At 43.1% G+C, this 18,360-nt stretch overlaps 1 protein-coding gene across 5 annotated transcripts in view; it reads right to left on the minus strand.

Annotated features, from left to right (window-relative positions):
- Window positions 1-18,360, minus strand: part of POLDIP3 (DNA polymerase delta interacting protein 3) — a 135,905-nt gene that overhangs the window by 7,057 nt on the left and 110,488 nt on the right. For all 5 annotated transcript variants that reach the window (XR_013218532.1, XR_013218533.1, XR_013218531.1 and 2 more), the window contains exons 7-8: window positions 10,073-10,202; window positions 4,004-4,070 (exon numbers count right to left, since the gene is read on the minus strand). Coding sequence is in view for 2 of the 5 variants with exons in the window: in XM_077277343.1 (XP_077133458.1) it covers window positions 4,004-4,070; window positions 10,073-10,202 (197 nt within the window). In the remaining 3 variants the exon portion in view is untranslated. The remainder of the gene's footprint in view (window positions 1-4,003; window positions 4,071-10,072; window positions 10,203-18,360) is intronic.

Genomic DNA, 18,360 nt, shown 5'->3' on the forward strand with positions numbered 1-18,360 from the left:
TTTGATACTTTAGTTGCAATTAATATGGTAAAAAATATACTTCCTATAAGCCATCAAAACCAAACCAGGAAACAAAGTCTAAAGGTACCTTCACACGAAACGACATTATAACGATATCGCTAGCAATCCGTGACGTTGCAGCGTCCTCGCTAGCGATATCGTTTCGTTTGACACGCAGCAGCGATCAGGATCCTGCTGTGATGTCGCTGGTCGCTGAATAAAGTCCAGAACTTTATTTGGTCGTCCGATCGCTGTGTATCGTTGTGTTTGAAAGCAAAAGCAACGATACCAGCGATATTTTACACTGGTAACCAGGGTAAACATCGGGTTACTAAGCGCAGGGCCGCGCTTAGTTACCCGATGTTTACCCTGGTTACTAGCGTAAAATGTAAAAAAAACAAACAGCACATACTCACATTGCGTCCCCTGCAGTCTGCTTCCTCCTCTGACTCAGCGCCGCAAAGTGAAAGTGAAAGCAGCACAGCGGTGACGTCACCGCTCTGCTCTCACTGTACGGCGCTCAGTCAGTCAGGAAGTGGACGCAGGGGGACGCGAATGTAAGTATGTGCTGTTTGTTTTTTTTAGATTTTACGCTGGTAACCAGGGTAAACATCGGGTTACTAAGCGCGGCCCTGCGCTTAGTTACCCGATGTTTACCCTGGTTACCAGGGGACCTCGGCATAGTTGATCGCTGGAGAGCGGTCTGTGTGACAGCTCTCCAGCGACCAAACAGCGACGCTGCAGCGATCGACATCGTTGTCGCTATCGCTGCAGCGTCGCTTCGTGTGAAGGTACCTTAAGGGTAAGTTCAAACAGGGCGTTTTTGCATGTAATTTTCAGCTGCTTTTTACAATACCAGCAAAGCCTGTGAGATTTCAGAAATCTTATGCACACACATTGGGTTTTTGTTTGATCAGTATTTTGTGCTTTGCTGCGTTTTTTGGACATAGAGCATGTCACTCCTTCCAGCGTTTTTGCTGCGTTTTTTCACCCATTGACTTGAATGGGTGTTGAAAAAAATGCAGGTATCATTATTTGCTGCTGAAAATCCAAGGACATTAGCATGGACTAAGAAAAAAAAAAAAACGCACCTAAACCTGCATTTTTGACGCAGCTTCTTTCCTGCCAAGATGATCAGGTTTTGCTGCAGAAAAAAAAGCAGGAAAAACACCCTTTGTGAACTTACCCTTAAGGGTGAGGGGTGGCTTCTAGGTCTTAGTATTTTAATAATATTGACAATATTTTCTAAGACCATACTTATATACTCCCTTTACTTCAATCTGTGTATGACACCAGAACCATCTATTCTAGGATGTGTATACACAACACAGAGCATTAGATCTGTTGAACTAGAGATAAAGACCATAATGGAATACTAAAACAATTTTTCACTGGAACGGGAGGTATGTTTTTATTTTATCAGGGCCAAACATTGGTAATGAGAAGGGGTTGTCCAAGTAGTGCACCACTCCTTTAAGGGAAAAGTGAATTGCTGAACCTGTGACTCTCCTTTCACTAACTGGCAGCCTGGATGAATTTGACATTAGCACATGTCTAAAATGTGCTACTAACATTTTACGTTCTGTAAAATTTGGGGAATTATAGACATTCTTATGGGACTAGCTTTAAAAGGGAACCTGACAACTGATACATGCTGTCTGAGCCTGGCCAGTAAGTATGAGACACTGGCTGCATGATTACAGCCATGAATGTTTGACTCTGAAACACAGAGGATACAGAGTGTAATAGCTGTCGGGGACTGAGCGGCGCTGGTGACTCGTCGGACACACAAGTCTTCCGAAGGCTGACCTGGACTCACAGGTCTCTCTTAATACATGCACACAGGGAAACCTAAACTTCACTGGCAGAGGGTGGGGAGACGTTGCCAGGGACCTGCCTGTATGACTAGCCTCAGCTGTCAAGTTCCCTTTTAAGGATTTTGGCTGGGCCGCTTATTTCCAAAGGAGAATGTTAACTGTATTCCATACAAATGACATTTTACAGAATTACACATAATTAATACTCGCTGTCCATAATAAATAAATTGCCCAATAAACACTCTATTCGAATTAATCAACACTATCCATCAAGGTGCAATTGCCAAAGGATAATGAGTGGTGTAGGCAGGAAAATAGTTTTAAAAAAATTATATATTTTATTACAAAAAAAATTAAAAACACAACCTAATTAATAAACAGGGCTAAAAAACCTCCATAGGGAGGGACAATAAATTCAGACACAATGAAAAATATATATATATATGGCATGTGCTTGACAACCAAGGGTTACACTTGTTATATATACCAAAAAAAATTGGGGTATGGCAATAAATAATAGGGTGAACAAGCAGATATAGTTATAAATGTATATGTATATATCCATTAGTATATTACTGCTCCGTATACCAAAATCACCACCATAATAGGGGCCAAAGCCTTATCTTCATATATAGAAAAGCAGATGTAAGTTTTTAGAAGTAACAAACCATCAATGTCTAATATAATCATCCGTGTGCAAATGCCGCAATGTAAACCAATACTGACAGTGACAGTCTCCAATGTCAAAGGTGCTTGCCCCGAGGTAGATAAACAGTGCTATAGTGCCGTTTAATAGCCATAATATGGTATAAGCGCTTACCAACAAGGTGTCCAGAGTCAGAGTCTGATGTCCTTCCCTCCCGCCCAACAGGCGCCGCTCGCTTCTTCCGGAAGACGGCCCCGGAAGAAGCGAGGTTGTCAAGCACATTATATATATATATATATATATATATATATATATATATATATATATATATATATATATATATATATATATATATATATATATATATATATATATATATATATATATATATATATATAATTTTTCATTGTGTCTGAATTTATTGTCCCTCCCTATGGAGGTTTTTTAGCCCTGTTTATTAATTAGGTTGTGTTTTTAAATTTTTTTTGTAATAAAATATATACCGTATTTTCCGGCATATAAGACTGGGCGTATAAGACGACCCCCCAACTTTTCCAGTTAAAATATGAAATCTTCTTAAAAGTCGGGGGTCTTCTTATATGCCGTATGTCGTCTTATTGGGCCGGTGACAAATGTGCTTTTTGGGGTGGGGAGTGGTCCCGATGATGAAGAGGGGGTGTCTCACAGGAAAGTGTGAGTGGAGTAGCCCCCTATTACCTCATTGCGGCAGCGTGGGGGTCTCTGTGCTGGGGAGCGGCGGCTCCTCATTGCGGTAGCATAGGGTTTCTGTACTGGGAGCGGCAGCTCCTCTTCGTGCCGTGGGGGCTCTGTGCTGTGGGGCGGTGAATCTTCTTGCAGCGTCGGGGCTCCTCCGGCATCTCCTCAAGGCCCGGAGGCACCGGCAGCTCCATTGCTGCGATGCGGTGGCCTCCGGGAAAATGGCCGCTGGGGGCGGCGCATGCTCAGATTCAGATCTCGGGAGACGAGATCTGAATCTGAGCATGCGCCGCCCCCAGCGGCCATTTTCCCGGAGGCCACCGCATAGCAGCAATGGAGCTGCCGGTGCCTCCGGGCCTTGAGGAGATGCCGGAGGAGTCCCGACGCTGCAAGAAGATGCACCGCCCCACGGCACGAAGAGGAGCTGCTGCTCCCAGCACAGAAACCCTATGCTACCGCAATGAGGAGCCGCCGCTCCCCAGCACAGAGACCCCCACGCTGCCGCAATGAGGTAATAGGGGGCTACTCCACTCACACTTTCCTGTGAGACGCCCCCTCTTCATCATCGGGACCACTCCCCTCCACCCACCATATGCACATTTGTCTGTACCCGGCGTATAAGACGACCCCCGACTTAAGAAGATTTTGAGGCGTTAAAAAGTCGTCTTATACGCCGGAAAATACTGTAATTTTTTTAAAACTATTTTCCTGCCTACACCACTCAGAATTACACATAAGCCTAAAATATCAGCAATAGTTTAGATATATGTTTAAACAATTTATTAAAGATTTCCTTCTATGAACCCATAAAATGTACACTTACAGAAGGATGGGCTGGTCTGATGTTATCACACTACCATTCAAATGAAGATTGCATTTCATTGGTTGTCCTGAAATTAAAAAGTATAATGTGTCAGTAGGATGTAGGTCAAAACACAAGTTTAGAAGATGATGGTACTAAATCTGCTTATATCTATAGTTATTACACTAGAGACATAGGCCCATTTTCTTTTGACAATACTGTGTAGCATAAACCCCTTACCGACATGGGACATATAAGCACATCATGTTAAGTGCTGGTGTATGGAGTGTGCTCAGGAGCTCACAGCTGGCATCTTGATAGTCCTCTCTACACTGAGTGCAGAATTATTAGGCAAGTTGTATTTTAGAGGATTATTTTTATTATTGATCAACAACTATGGTCTTAATCAACCCAAAGACCCATAAATATCAAAGCTTAATATTTTTGGAAGTTGGAGTGTTTTTTTTTTTTTTATTTGGCTATCTTAGGAGGATATCTGTTTGTGCAAGTAACTATTACTGTGCAGAATTATTAGGCAACTTAATAAAAACCAAATATAATCGCATCTCACTTGTTTATTTTCACCAGGTAAACCACTATAACTGCAGAAAAATTAGAAATAAACATTTCTGACATGCAAAAACAAAACCAAAAAAAATTAGTGACCTTTCTTTATGATGACACTCAACATCCTTCCATCGATAGATTCTGTCAGTTGCTTGATCTGTTTAGGATCAACATTGCGTGCAGCAGCCACCACAGCCTCCCAGACACTGTTCCGAGAGGTGGACTGTTTTCCTTCCCTCCCTGTAGATCTCACATTTTATGAGGGACCACAGGTTCTCTATGGGGCTCAGATCAGGTGAACAAGGGGGCCATGTCATTATTTTTTCTTCTTTGAGACCTCTACTGGCCAGCCATGCTGTGGAGTAGTTGGAGGCATGTGATGGAGCATTGTCCTGCATGAAAATCATGTTTTTCTTGAACGATACCGACTTCTTCCTGTACCACTGCTTGAAGAAGTTGTCTTCCAGAAACTGGCAGTAGGTCTGGGAGTTGAGCATCACTCCATCCTCAACCCGAAAAGGTCCCACAAGTTCATCTTTGATGATACTAGCCCATACCAGTACACCGCCTCCACCTTGCTGGTGTCGGAGTGGAGCTCTCTGCCCTTTACTGATCCATCCATCTGGCCCATCAAGTGTCACTCTCATTTCATCAGTCCATAAAACCTTTGAAAAGTCAGTCTTAAGATAAAACGTCAAGACTGGGCCAAGAAATATCTTATTTTTCTTGTTCAAAGGTGGTCGTTTTTCAGCATTCCTTATCCTTGGCCATGTCCCTGAGTATCGCACACCTTGTGCTTTTTGATACTCCAGTAACGTTGCAGCTCTGAAATATGTCAAAACTGGTGGTTAATGGCATCTTGGCAGCTTCACGCTTGATTTTCCTCAATTCATGGGCAGTTATTTTTTCGCCTTTTTTGCCCAACACGCTTCTTGCGACCCTGTTGGCTATTTGCCATGAATCGCTTGATTGTTCGGTGATCACGCTTCAAAAGTTTGGCAATTTCAACACTGCTGCATCCCTCTGCAAGACATCTCACAATTTTGGACTTTTCGGAGCCCGTCAAATCTCTCTTCTGACCCATTTTGCCAAAGGAAAGAAAGTTGCCTAATACTTAAGCACACCTTATATGGTTTTGATGTCATTAGACAACACCCCTCCACATTACAGAGATGCACATCACCTGATTTATTTAATTGGTAGTTGGCTCTCAAGCCTGAACAGCTTGGAGTAGGACGACATGTATAAAAAGTATCATGTGATCCAAAAAACAACTTGCCTAATAATTCTGCACGCAGTGTAGATTGCTTCTGTTTAACCCCGAGGGAGTTTTGCATGTTAATGACCAGGTCAATTTTTACAATTCTGACCACTGTCCCTTTATGAGGTTATAACTCTGGAAGGCTTCAAAGGATCTTGGCGATCCCGAGACACTTTTTTTGTGACATATTGTACTTCACGATAGTGGTAAAATTTCTTCGATATAACTTGCATTTATTTGTGTAAAAAAAACGGACATTTGGCAAAAAATTTCAAACTTTGCAATTTTCAATCTTTTAATTTTTATGCCCTTAAAACAGAGAAATCTGTCACACAAAATAGTTAATAAATAACATTTCCCACATGTCTACTTTACATCAGCACAATTTTGGAAACATTTTTTTTGTTAGGAAGTAATAAAGTTTACCAGCAATTTCTCATTTTTACACCAACATTTTTTTTTAAGGGACCACATCTCATTTGAAGTCATTTTGAGGGGTCTATCTGATAGAAAATACCCAAAAGTGACACCATTCTAAAAAGTACACCCCTCAATGTGCTCAAAACCACACCAGATGTTTATTAAGCCTTCAGGTGCTTCACAGGAATTTTTTTTTTTTTTTAAATGAACATTCATTTATTTCACAAAAAATGTAATTCAGACACCTAGAGTATGCTGATACCCCATATTGTGGGGATAAAACACTGTTTGGGCGCATGGCAGAGCTCGGAAGGGAAGGAGCACCGTTTGACTTTTTCAATGCAGAATTGGCTGGAATTGAGATCGGACTCCATGTCACGGTTGGAGAGCCCCATGATGTGCCTGAACAGTGGAAACGCCCCAATTCTACCTGAAACCCTAATCCAAACACACCCCTAACCCTAATCCCAACAGTAACCCTAACCACACCCCTAACCCTGACACACCCCTAACTCTAATCCCAACCCTAATCCCAACCGTAAATGTAATCCAAACCCTAACTTTAGCCCCTTTAGTGCCTAAACCATGGAAACCCCCCACAAGTGACAACATTTTGGAAACTAGACCCCTTAAGGAACTTATCTAGATGTGTGGTGAGCACTTTGAAACCCCAAGTGCTTCACAGAAGTTTGTAACGTAGAGCAGTGAAAATAAAAAAAAAAATTGTATTTTTTCCACACAAATGATCTTTTCACACCCAAGTTTTTATTTTCACAAGGGCAACAGGATAAATTAGATCACCATAGTTGTTGTGCAATTTGTCATGAGTACGCCGATACCCCATATATGGGGGTAAACCACTGTTTGGGTGCACGGCAGAGCTCAGAAAGGAAGGAGCGCCGTTTTGGAATGCAGACTTTGATAGAATGGTCTGCGGGGGTCATGTTGCGCTTGCAGAGCCCTTGATGTGCCTCAACAGTAGAAAACCCCCCACAAGTGACCCCATTTTGGAAACTGGACCCCCCCCCCCCCATGGAGCTTATCTAGATGTGTGGTGAGCTCTTTGAATGCCCAAGTTCTTCACAGAAGTTTATAACGCAGAGCCGTGAAAATAAAAAAATATTTTTTCCACAAAAATGATGCTTAAGCCCGCAATTTTTTATCTTCCCAAGGGTAACAGGAGAAATTGGACCCCAAAAGTTGTTGCCAATTTCTCCTGAGTATGCTGATGCCCCATATGTGGGGGTAAACCACTGTTTGGGTGTACAGCAGAGCTCAGAAGGGAGAGAGCACCGTTTGACTTTTTGAGCACAAAATTGGCTGGACTCAATGGTGGCGCCATGTCGCGTTTGGAGACCCCCCGATGTACCGAAACATTGGAAACCCCCCAATTCTAACTCCAACCCTAACCCCAACACACCCCTAATCCTAATCCCAACCCTAATCACAACACACCCCTAACCCTAATCCCACCCCTAACCCCAACGCACTCTTTAACCCTAACCCACCCCTAACCCTAATCCCAACCCTAACCCCAATGCACCCCTAACCCTAACCACAAACCTAACCCTAATCCCAACCCTAACTCTAATCCCAACCCCAATCTCAACCCTAACCCAAACCCCAATGCACCTCTAACCCTAATCCCAACCCTAACCACAAACCTAACCCTAATCCCAACCCTAATCTCAATCCTAATCCCAGCGCACGCCTAACTCTAATCCCAACCTAAACCCTAATCCCAACCCAAACCCTAATGCACCCCCTAACCCCAACCACAAACCTAACCCTAATCCCAACCCTAACCACAAACCTAACCCTAACCACAAATCTAACCCTAACCACAAATCTAACCCTAACCAAACCTAACCCTAATCCCAACCCTAACCTCAACCCTAATCCCAACCCTAACCACAAACCCAACCCTAACCCCACTAATCTCAACCCTAATCCTAATCTCAACCCTAATCCCAACCTAAACCTTAATCCCAACCCTAACCACAAACCTAACCCTAATCCCAACCTTAACCACAAACCAAACCCTAATCTCAACCCTAACCCCACTAATCTCAACCCTAATCCCACTAATCTCAACCCTAACCCCACTAACCTCAACCCTAACCCCACTAACCTCAACCCTAACCCCACTAACCTCAACCATAACCCCACTAACCTCAACCCTAACCCCACTAATCTCAACCCTAACCCCACTAATCTCAACCCTAATCCCACTAATCTCAACCCTAATCCCACTAATCTCATCCCTAACCCCACTAATCTCATCCCTAACCCCACTAACCTCAACCCTAACCCCACTAATCTCAACCCTAACCCCACTAATCTCAACCCTAACCCCACTAATCTCAACCCTAACCCCACTAATCTCAACCCTAACCCTAATCCCAACCCTAAGGGTATGTTTCCAATGGGTGTAAATCTCTGCACTTTGGATGTAGCAGATACCCCGCTCCACCCAAAGTGCTGCCCACTGTTGTACGCGCGGTGATTCCAGGTGTGTTCATTGAACACATGCGGAATCACTGCATCGTATTCATAGACTGTTATTTATCTTGCGGAGGCGGAGTGTTTCCGCAAGATAAATAGACATGCTGAGGCCTGGAAAGATGCGCCGCATGTCCGGTTATGCAGGGACACTGGATGCGGCCCTGCACGAATAGTGGAGACGGGATTTCATAAAAACCCCTCCACTATGTTGTAACATCTGGACGTTGCGGCTGTATGCAGTGTCCAAGCCGTACCAAATCCTGAATGAATCCTTAACGTTGAAACATAGCCTAACCCTAACTTTAGCCCAACTCACTTTAGCCAAACTAACCATAATGGGAAAATGGAAATAAATGCATTTTCTTTATTTTATTATTTTTCCCTAACTAAGGGGGTGATAAAGGAGAGGTTCATTTACTATTTTTTTTATTTTGATCACTGTGATAAGGTCTACACAGTGACCAAAATGAACCAATAGGAAAAAATCTTCCTATTGTTGCCAGATGCAGGCCAGCAGATCTCAACAGGCGCACTATTTTCTTAAGGGAAGACGACAGCGGCCGTGCGGGGAAGCAGGAGGATCCAGGGACACTGGTAAGTATCGGGAGGGGGGGGGGGGCGATCAGAGACCCTATTCCTCTGTCCTCTGATGTGCGATCACATCGAAGGACAGAGAAATTAAATGGCAAATCACGCTTTATTTTTTTGCGCCAGTTATACGGTTAATAATGGCGATCGCAACCCGGGGGGTCGGATACCCAACTGTCTTTAGGATTATTTTAGCTTAAAAAACAAAACATGTTCATTGAAAAGACCAAAAAAAACAACAAAAAAACAAAAAACAAAACACAACATGTCCATTAAGCGCCCAATGAGAAGTTACAGAAAATACTTATGAAAACGCCAACAATACTCTTTTATGAACCGCTAGAAAAAATGCACAAGAAGGCACTTCAGGGAAAAAAGTTGGCATTTTCTGATGTGGTTTCCACTTGAATGTTCACCTGCTTGGAAAAGATGTTGATTGCACATACCCTAAAGTATTTCAACATTAAAGGGATCCTGCCAGTGATTGACAGCTGTATCTGCATGCACACTTATAGAAAGACAGCAGTGAAACAGACTGCCTACTGTACTGAAAATTCCAGAAAGATCAGAGGTTTAAGTGATTAAATCACAGGTCATCATGGATCTTTTCTTACAAAACGATGTATCAATCTGCTCAGCTCCTCCTGTTCTACAACAATGCCTGCAGATTGGACTACATTATCATGGTGACAGATTCCCTTTAACATGAGAAAAAAATAGTTTACTCCTGCGACACCCACCCAACCTACCATCTAGGTATCTGTTGTTGTATTTTTTGTAGGCACCAACTGCATCTTCCTTTCTTACAAACACAACCTCTGCAACTCCAGAACTCAACAATCGGGCACGCTTCAAGGCACCGCATACACAGAAAAGCTCCTGCGAAAAAAACAAAAACAAAGCATATCATTTTGTTTAGATCATAATCGGTGAAAAATTATAAATGGATTCATTTGGGACACAATTTTTTCCTGGTCACATCATTGGCAAAACACAGGGAATAGGGTGTAGGCGGCGGCCAATAGGAGGCAGGCACTAAAAACAAAAATAGTTGCCTTCTCTAGCTCAGGCTATAGCTGTCTACTGGCACTGAGTTTATCGGTTTTAGTCTCTGTAGAAAAAGGTGAGAAAAACCATACCAGTGTCTACCTTTAATTTTTAGAGCACTCACAAAATTGATTGCTATGAGCAAGTTTTTCTCAGGCCAAAGGAACATCGTGCTGCGTCAGATGCCTTACATCCAGCGTTTGCAGCTACCAGACACCCGTCCCGTCTAACGCGCTGCAAGCTTTTGTACGCGCAGTGATTCCGCATGTGTTCATTGAACACATGCGGAATCACCGCATCCTATACATAGGACGGCGCTATTTATCTTGCAGAGACTGAGCGTCTCCGCAAGATAAATAGACATGCTGCGGTCTATAAAGACACGCCGCATGTGCGTATACGCAGTTTTGCCACCTGCGTCTTTGTACGCATAGTGGAGATGGGATTTCAGAAATTCCCCTCCACTATACTGTAACATCTGGCTGCTGCGGCTGTACACAGAGTCCATTCCACAGCAAATACGTCACATGGAAACATACCCTTAGGCAGTATGTCCTCTTCAGTTTTTCAAGGCCGCTAAAATGTTTTGCAATACACATTTATTCAAAATTTTGTAGGCTACATATCTTTGCACATGTGGATGATGGGTGTCAAGGATCCCTTCTCCGTGGTGTAACTAATACGTCACGTGCCCGCTCTCAGCACGTGACTTCAGTTGTGCCTGCAAGGGTTAATCTATCTCCCCACTCTCAGTCCAGTATTCAACCTCTGTCCTATGCTGTAATGGGAGCATAAATCACACACTGACCCAGGCCACACACCCGCTCATACATGCTGCCACCACTCATCGAACACACGGGCGATGAGTCCAGGAAATATTAATACTAACAATGTCTACCACTCATAAGGCTCACACACCTTAGGCTATGGATTCTTTTAGAACATTCAAGGTTCAACTTGTTAAAGTTTTATACTTTAATACAAAAAGGGTTCAGTGCTTACAGTAAGAAAAAGTGCAAAAATATGATAATAAAAAGACATACAACTTATGCAAAACAGTATAAAAATAAACAGGAGAAACTTACAGAAATCATCTACCTGGTAGTTTGCTTTCTGCTCCCTGAGGGGGGGTGAATGGAGTTGGTGGAACACATCAGCGTCTCAGGCTGCCCTCACATGTGGACACAATTCTCTGTATACAGCCCTAATTTATAGCTTTGGTCTGGAGGTCAGGTTTCTAGACCAGCCCCTCAGGTTAATATCATAATTGCTTGGTTTTAGATTGGACCACGGCTGCGCCCCCAATGAATATATTATTTTCTCTTGAGATCCTTTGGGTAAGAGTTCTCACAGAGATACTATTAGGCCGTAATTGACATCTCTCTTCCAAGAGCTAGGAGGTGTCAAATGTTACCTTTCTTCTTGGCTTCTAGCAGGACCGTGTAGGCCCTTAAAAGTCCAAAACTTTAATGTATAATAATTATAAAAATACCCTTTCCCAGTGCAAACATTAAAATGCAATACGGTCTATAACAATGACCTAACAATTTCCCTACACTACACTGCTACCCCTTCCTAGCTGTGGGGGTTGGCACCCTGATAAATACGGTTGTTTGGTGCCCCCACTCCGCGACGGGTGTCCCTGACTAGCCCTGTTTTAATCCTACTTTGCTATAGGTGGGAAAACAATAAGCAGTATAAAAGAGATGAAGGAAAGGCACTTATTAATAAAAAGTCATTGTGCAAAATTAGATACCCTCCTCCATAGGGAGACAGTCCCTATCGTGACACCTGCATCTATGGAGTAGCTGGTTCCATATTTTTTTGCCTCCTGATGAACCGTATGGACGGGGAAATGCATCGAGGCTGTGGTTGGAAGCAAAGTTTGGGATAACACCCAGATATGTTTTTCTCACTCATTTATCAATGTTCATTAATGGGTTTACCTTTATGTCCTCATGTGAACGGTGATGGACAGGTGACTGTTATCTGAACCAGGCTGTTGAATTGATTCTTTATTGGTTATATGAAAAATCATGAAATTAAGAATTTTGTTGATTTTCAAATCCTTGGTTTGTTGCGTTTTTTGTGGATTTCATCCTTTCAACTTATTGTGCAACAGTTTTTCTGTTAAGTATCTGTGCGTTTGAAACAAGTTTTAGGATATGTGCACTCGTTCATGCTTTTTCGCGTTTTTTCACTATAAAAACGCAAAAAAAACGCTCACATTAAGCATCCTATTTTTAGAATGCATTCTGCATTTTTTGTGCACATGCTGCGTTTTTTTCCATGGCGGAATCACATTCCGGAAAAAAACGCAGCATGTTCATTCTTTGTGCGGAATCGTGGGGATTCCGCACACATAGGAATGTATTGATCAGCTTACTTCCCGCATGGGGCTATGCCCACCATGCGGGAAGTAAGAGGATCATGTGCGGATGGTACCCAGGGTGAAGGATAGGACACTCTCCTCCAGGCCCTGGGTACCATATAATTGTAAAAAAAAAATAAATAAATTTAAATAAAAAATCATGATATTCTCACCTTCCGGCGACCCCCCACGCAGCTGCGACGCTCCGGTCCCAGTAATGCATTGCGAAAATGACCTGTGGTGACGTGCGGTCTCGCTACGTCATCTGGGGTCATGCCACAAAGCATTAATGGGTCCGGAGCATAGCTAGGAGCGGGAATCCTGCCGGGGGACGCCGGAAGGTGAGAATATCATGATTTTTTTTTTTTTTTTATTGTTTTTAACATTCTATCTTTTACTATTGATGCTGCAAAGGCATCATCAATAGTAAAAAGTTGGTCACACTTGTCAAACACTATGTATGACAAGTGTGACCAACCTGTCAGTTTTCCGAGTGATGCTACAGATCGCTTGGAAAACGCTAGCATTCTGCAAGCTAATTACTCTTGCAAAACACTAGTGTTTAGCGGGAAAACGCATGCCAATTCCACATGCGATATACCCGCGGCAGGAGTTGCGGAATTGCTGCAAAAATTTCCACGGAAATTCTGCAACGTGTGCACTTCGCCTTAAAGGCAGATGTGGCCTTACATACAAAGAAAAAAAAAAATCTGTACCCAAAAACTGTAAAAGACTTTCACATTGGAGAATTCACATCGGACAAGGCGTTTTTCAACAAAGGACATTTATCACTTATCTAGGAGTACATGGCACTCTTTTTTGTCAACCCCTTCAAGGGAATCTGTCAATTGTTTTTTGAGTTAACCAAGATATATTGCAGGAGAGCCTGATTACAGGAATAAAAGTAGAAAATCTGGAGAGCAAATAAAGCGCAAATAGGGTCTTAACTGATTAAATATATAGGGTACACAAGGGAGAGGTACGCTCATCATGTTTTGTTGCAACTAAGCAACATGTAAAAAGCATGAATCAGCTGCTGCAGGACATGGGTCCAAAGACCGAGGATAATGGTGAAACCAGGTGTATGTGTCCAAATCTGAGCTGTTGATAAAGATGGATGGCGAATGATATTCTTCAAAGCTTTATTTCAAACAGGCTAATAGTCAATGAGTTGAGTTCATGCAGTACCTCTTCCTTGGGACAAAACCTTAGATTTGGACACATACACCCGGTTTCATGATTACAGGGATGTGTTTCCTTGTTTCAGAACAATCAGTATTTTATTATCAGGAGATTATCACCACAGGACAACTGGCCATTGTCTGGTAATCTAATCACTCCCCCAACACTGATTAGCAGCCCTGTCACTATACAATGTACACAGAAAGCTGTGGTGTGGATATACACAGCCTAACATTTCAGCTCAGCTACAACTGCAGCAGAGAAAACTATCATTACTGCTGCACCCACAAAACTAAGTGATGCATCACTAGAATCAGGGTCTTGTTTACCTCGTACTGCTGTTGGATTACATAGCAAATCCTGCTGACAGATTTATTTTAAAGACTGGTGAATAACCAAGGACATGGTTAAAGGGAACCTGTCACCCCCAAAATTGAAGATGAGCCAAGACCACCAGCATCAGGGGCTTATCTACAGCATTCTGTAATGTTGTAGATAAGCCCCGGATGTATCCAGAAAGATGAGAAAGTAGGAATTAGTCTTACCGGTAATAGTGTTTCCAGGAGTCCATCATAACAGCACCACCAGGAGGTTGTCCTTCTTATCCTTGATAGAGACAGGAACACAGAAGAGGTTAAATAGCCCCTCCCCACCTCCACCCTTCAGTGATTTTCCCAAGTACCACAACAGGATGGATGCAACACTATTTTATTGAACTTCCAATCTACACATGTTTACATGACATATCAGACAGGAAACTCAAGGGAGGGTATATAAGGGGTGCTGTCATGATGGACTCCTGGAAACACTATTACCGGTAGGACTAATTCTTACTTTCCAGGACGTCCCTCCTGACAGCACCACCAGGAGAAATACCTAATAAGGTAATTTAGGGTGGGATTACAGCTTGGAGGACTTTCCTTCCGAACGTAGTTTGTTGGTTTGCTATATCATCAAACTTATAATGCCTACAAAAGGTATTTGATTTAGCCCAAGTTGCAGCTCTGCAGATCTGGTCCATAGAAGCCCCAGCACTTTCTGCCCATGAAGCCAAGATTGCTCTCAGCGAGGCTTTCTGGTGGGGTTCTCCCTGCCGAGATATAGGCTGCACTAATAGTTGACAATCCATCTAGATAGTGTAGCTTTGGACGCCTTCTTCCCTCTGTTTCTTCCGGCCATCTGGATGAAGATGTTAAGAGTCTATTCTCCAACTGTTTGTGATTTCTAGGTAGTGGAGTATTGTTCTTTTAACACCCAATGCGTGAAGAGAACGCTCCTTTTCATTACTGTAGTTTTGGCAAAAGGTAGGTAGAACAATCTCTTGACTTCTATGGAAGTCAGAAACCACTTTAGGAAGACAGGCGGGATCCAGTCTTAGGATGATGCAGTCATCTTGAATCTTCAGATATGGGTCTTTTATGGAGAAGGATTGAATCTCACCGATACGTCTCGCTGATGTTATTGCCACTAAGAAGAGGGCTTTAAGGGTTACTGCTCTTAAGTCTGCTTGATTTAGTGGTTCCTATGGTTCTTTACAAAGTTCATTCAAAACTAGGCTGAGATCCCAGGGAGGTACTGAACTGCATATTGTTGGCCTAAGCCGTTGGGTGGCTTTAAGAAATCTCATTACCAAGGGATGACTGGTTAACTGGAAGTCATAAAAAGAACTGAGAGCTGAAATTTGCACTTTTAACGTACTAGGTCTTAACCCTTTATTAAAGCCTGACTGAAGAAAGTCTAGGATTCTAGGAATATCTAGGCCCTCAGAAACTGATACAGGAGTTGTACTTTGCGACCAGAACTTCTTCCATATCTTCCTGTATATTGCGGAAGTCACCGGCTTTCTGCGGTTTTGGATGGTAGAAATGACTGGTTCTGAAAGACCATTTGACCTCAGGATCTCTTTTTCAGGATCCAAGCTGCTAATTGTAGCAGACCGGGGTTTTGATGAACTAGAGGGCCCTGAAATAAAAGGTCCGATCTTGCTGGTAGATGGACTGGCTCTTCTAGGGACATCCATTTCAGTAGGGGGAACCAGCTCCTTTGGGCCAGTATGGTACAATTAAGATTACTGCCGCTTGGCTCTCCTGGATCTTCCTCAAGACTCTCGGTATTAGAGCCAATGGTGGAAAAGCATAAGCCAGATTCATGTCCCAATTCTGGGCCAGGGCGTCTATCCCTGACGGCCTATCTCCTGGATTTAGAGAGAAGAAGCTTTCTGTTTTTGTATTTTGTCTTGAAGCAAATAGATCTACTTCCGGGATACCCAAGCGTTGGGTTAACTGAACAAAGATCTCGTGGTTTAAGGACCATTCTGTAGGACAAAACTTTTGTCTGCTCAGAAAGTCGGCTACCTGATTTTCGGTACCGTTCAGGTGAACGGCTGTTATTGACTTCACTGTGAGTTCTGCCCAGGAGAAAATTGTGTCTGACAGGTCCTGTAAGTGATGATGTCTTGGACCTCCCTGATTAAGTAGGAAGGCTACTGTTGTTGAATTGTCTGAGAAGATACGGACGTGTTGGTCTTTTAGGTCTTCCTGATATTTCTTTAGGACTTCCCAGAATGCTCTGAGCTCCCTGTAATTTGAAGATCTGTTGCTTATTGACGCCGACCATGTTCCTTAGGAGTAGCTTCCCTCAATATGGGCTCCCTGTTGTCCAGAGATGTTTCTCTGCCGTCCCATAGTGAAAGGACTTCTTGCTGCAGGGGTCTTGAATGATACTGACTCCAATGAACGCTGGAAATGCATGATGTCATCAAACCCAGCACTCTCACGGCTTTCCTTATGGAGGTGTGCTTTTGCCTCTAATATCTGAATCGCTTATTTGATTGATTCTTGTTTGTGTTGCGTGAGGTACGAATGTTCCCGAGTTGAATCTAGGATCACTCCAAGAAACAGCTTTTTTGTTTCTGGTTTGAAATTTGATTTTTTAGATTTATTAGCCATCCTAGTTTCTCTAGAACTGACCTGGTTGTCGTTAAATGTTCCTCCAATTGTTGAGGGGAGTCTGCTATAAGCAGGATGTTGTCCAGATAAGGAACGATCAGGATTTCTTTTTCTCTCAGGAAGCCCATCACTTCTGCCTTAAGTTTGGTGAAGATTCTTGGAGCAGACGAGAGGCCAAATGGCAGGCACCTTAACTGGAAATGTATGTGATCTCGGTTTCTTAAAAGAAAATCTGAGATATTGTTGATGGGAGGCGTAGATGGGGACCTGGTAGTAAGCACTTTTTAGGTCTAGTGTGCTCATTACTGAGCCTTTTTGGATTAGAGGTATTACAGATTTGAGGGACTCCATCTTGAACTGTTTGTATGTTACCCACTGATTTAGTGGTTTGAGGTTTATGATTGTACGGTATTCCCCACCTGGTTTCTTTATAGAGAATAGGCTTGAATAGTGTCCCCTGGGGTACCGGGATAATGGCTCTTAACTGGAGAAGGTCCTGCCTGGGATGGGAACGAGTCCTACGAAAGGGCAGCGTGCTTTTCGGTTTCTTCTCAGGAAAGCCCTTCTTCTTGTATGCTGCTTTTTCAAGCAGTTTGTCCAATACTGGACCGAATACATGAAGGCCGGAGAAGGGTATTGAACAGAGTATGTTCTTTGATTGTGCATCCCCGGACCATGACCTAAGCCACAGAGCCCGTCTTGCTGCGTTGGATAAGGCATTGTTTCTTGCCGCGAAACGGACTGATTCTGCCGAAGCGTCGGCCATAAAATCCATTGCCATCTTCAACAATGGTAATTATTTTAGGATTTCTTCTCTAGAAGTTTTATTGTTAATCTGGTCTTCTAGTTTTTCTACCCATAGAGACATTGATCTGGCCATTGAGGTAGCTGCAATATTAGCCTTCATGATAGCTGATGATGCCTCCCAGGCCTTTTTGAGGAGATTTTCTGATCTTTTCACCATAGGGTCTTTGAGACCAGACAAATATTCAAACGGTATGGCGGTCTTCTTTGAGACCTTAGCCACTGGTATATCTACTTTTGGCACAGATTCCCATACAGGGTCTTTGAGACCAGACAAATATTCAAACGGTATGGCGGTCTTCTTTGAGACCTTAGCCACTGGTATATCTACTTTTGGCACAGATTCCCATACTTTGGTTTCATCTGGATCAAATGGGAGTCGGTGTCTAAAAACCCTTGGGACGATGAGCTTCTTTCCGACTTCCTCCCATTCTTCCAGAATCATTTCGGTTATATGGTGATTTACTGGAAACACTCTGTTCCTGCGAGCTCTAAGCCCGCCAAACATTTCGTCCTGGACCGTTAGAGGTTCTGTGGCTTCTTCCACCTTCATGGTGTTTCTGACAGCCTGCAGGAGTATGTCCGTGTTTTCCAAAGAGAACAGATACCTCTTCCTCTCTTCTGGGAGCAAAGCTGAAGAACATTCGCCTTCCGCGGAATCCGATATAGAGTAAGTTGAGACCTC

Source organism: Ranitomeya variabilis, chromosome 8, assembly GCF_051348905.1.
Source record: "Ranitomeya variabilis isolate aRanVar5 chromosome 8, aRanVar5.hap1, whole genome shotgun sequence".
In the NCBI taxonomy this organism is placed as follows: domain Eukaryota; kingdom Metazoa; phylum Chordata; class Amphibia; order Anura; family Dendrobatidae; genus Ranitomeya; species Ranitomeya variabilis.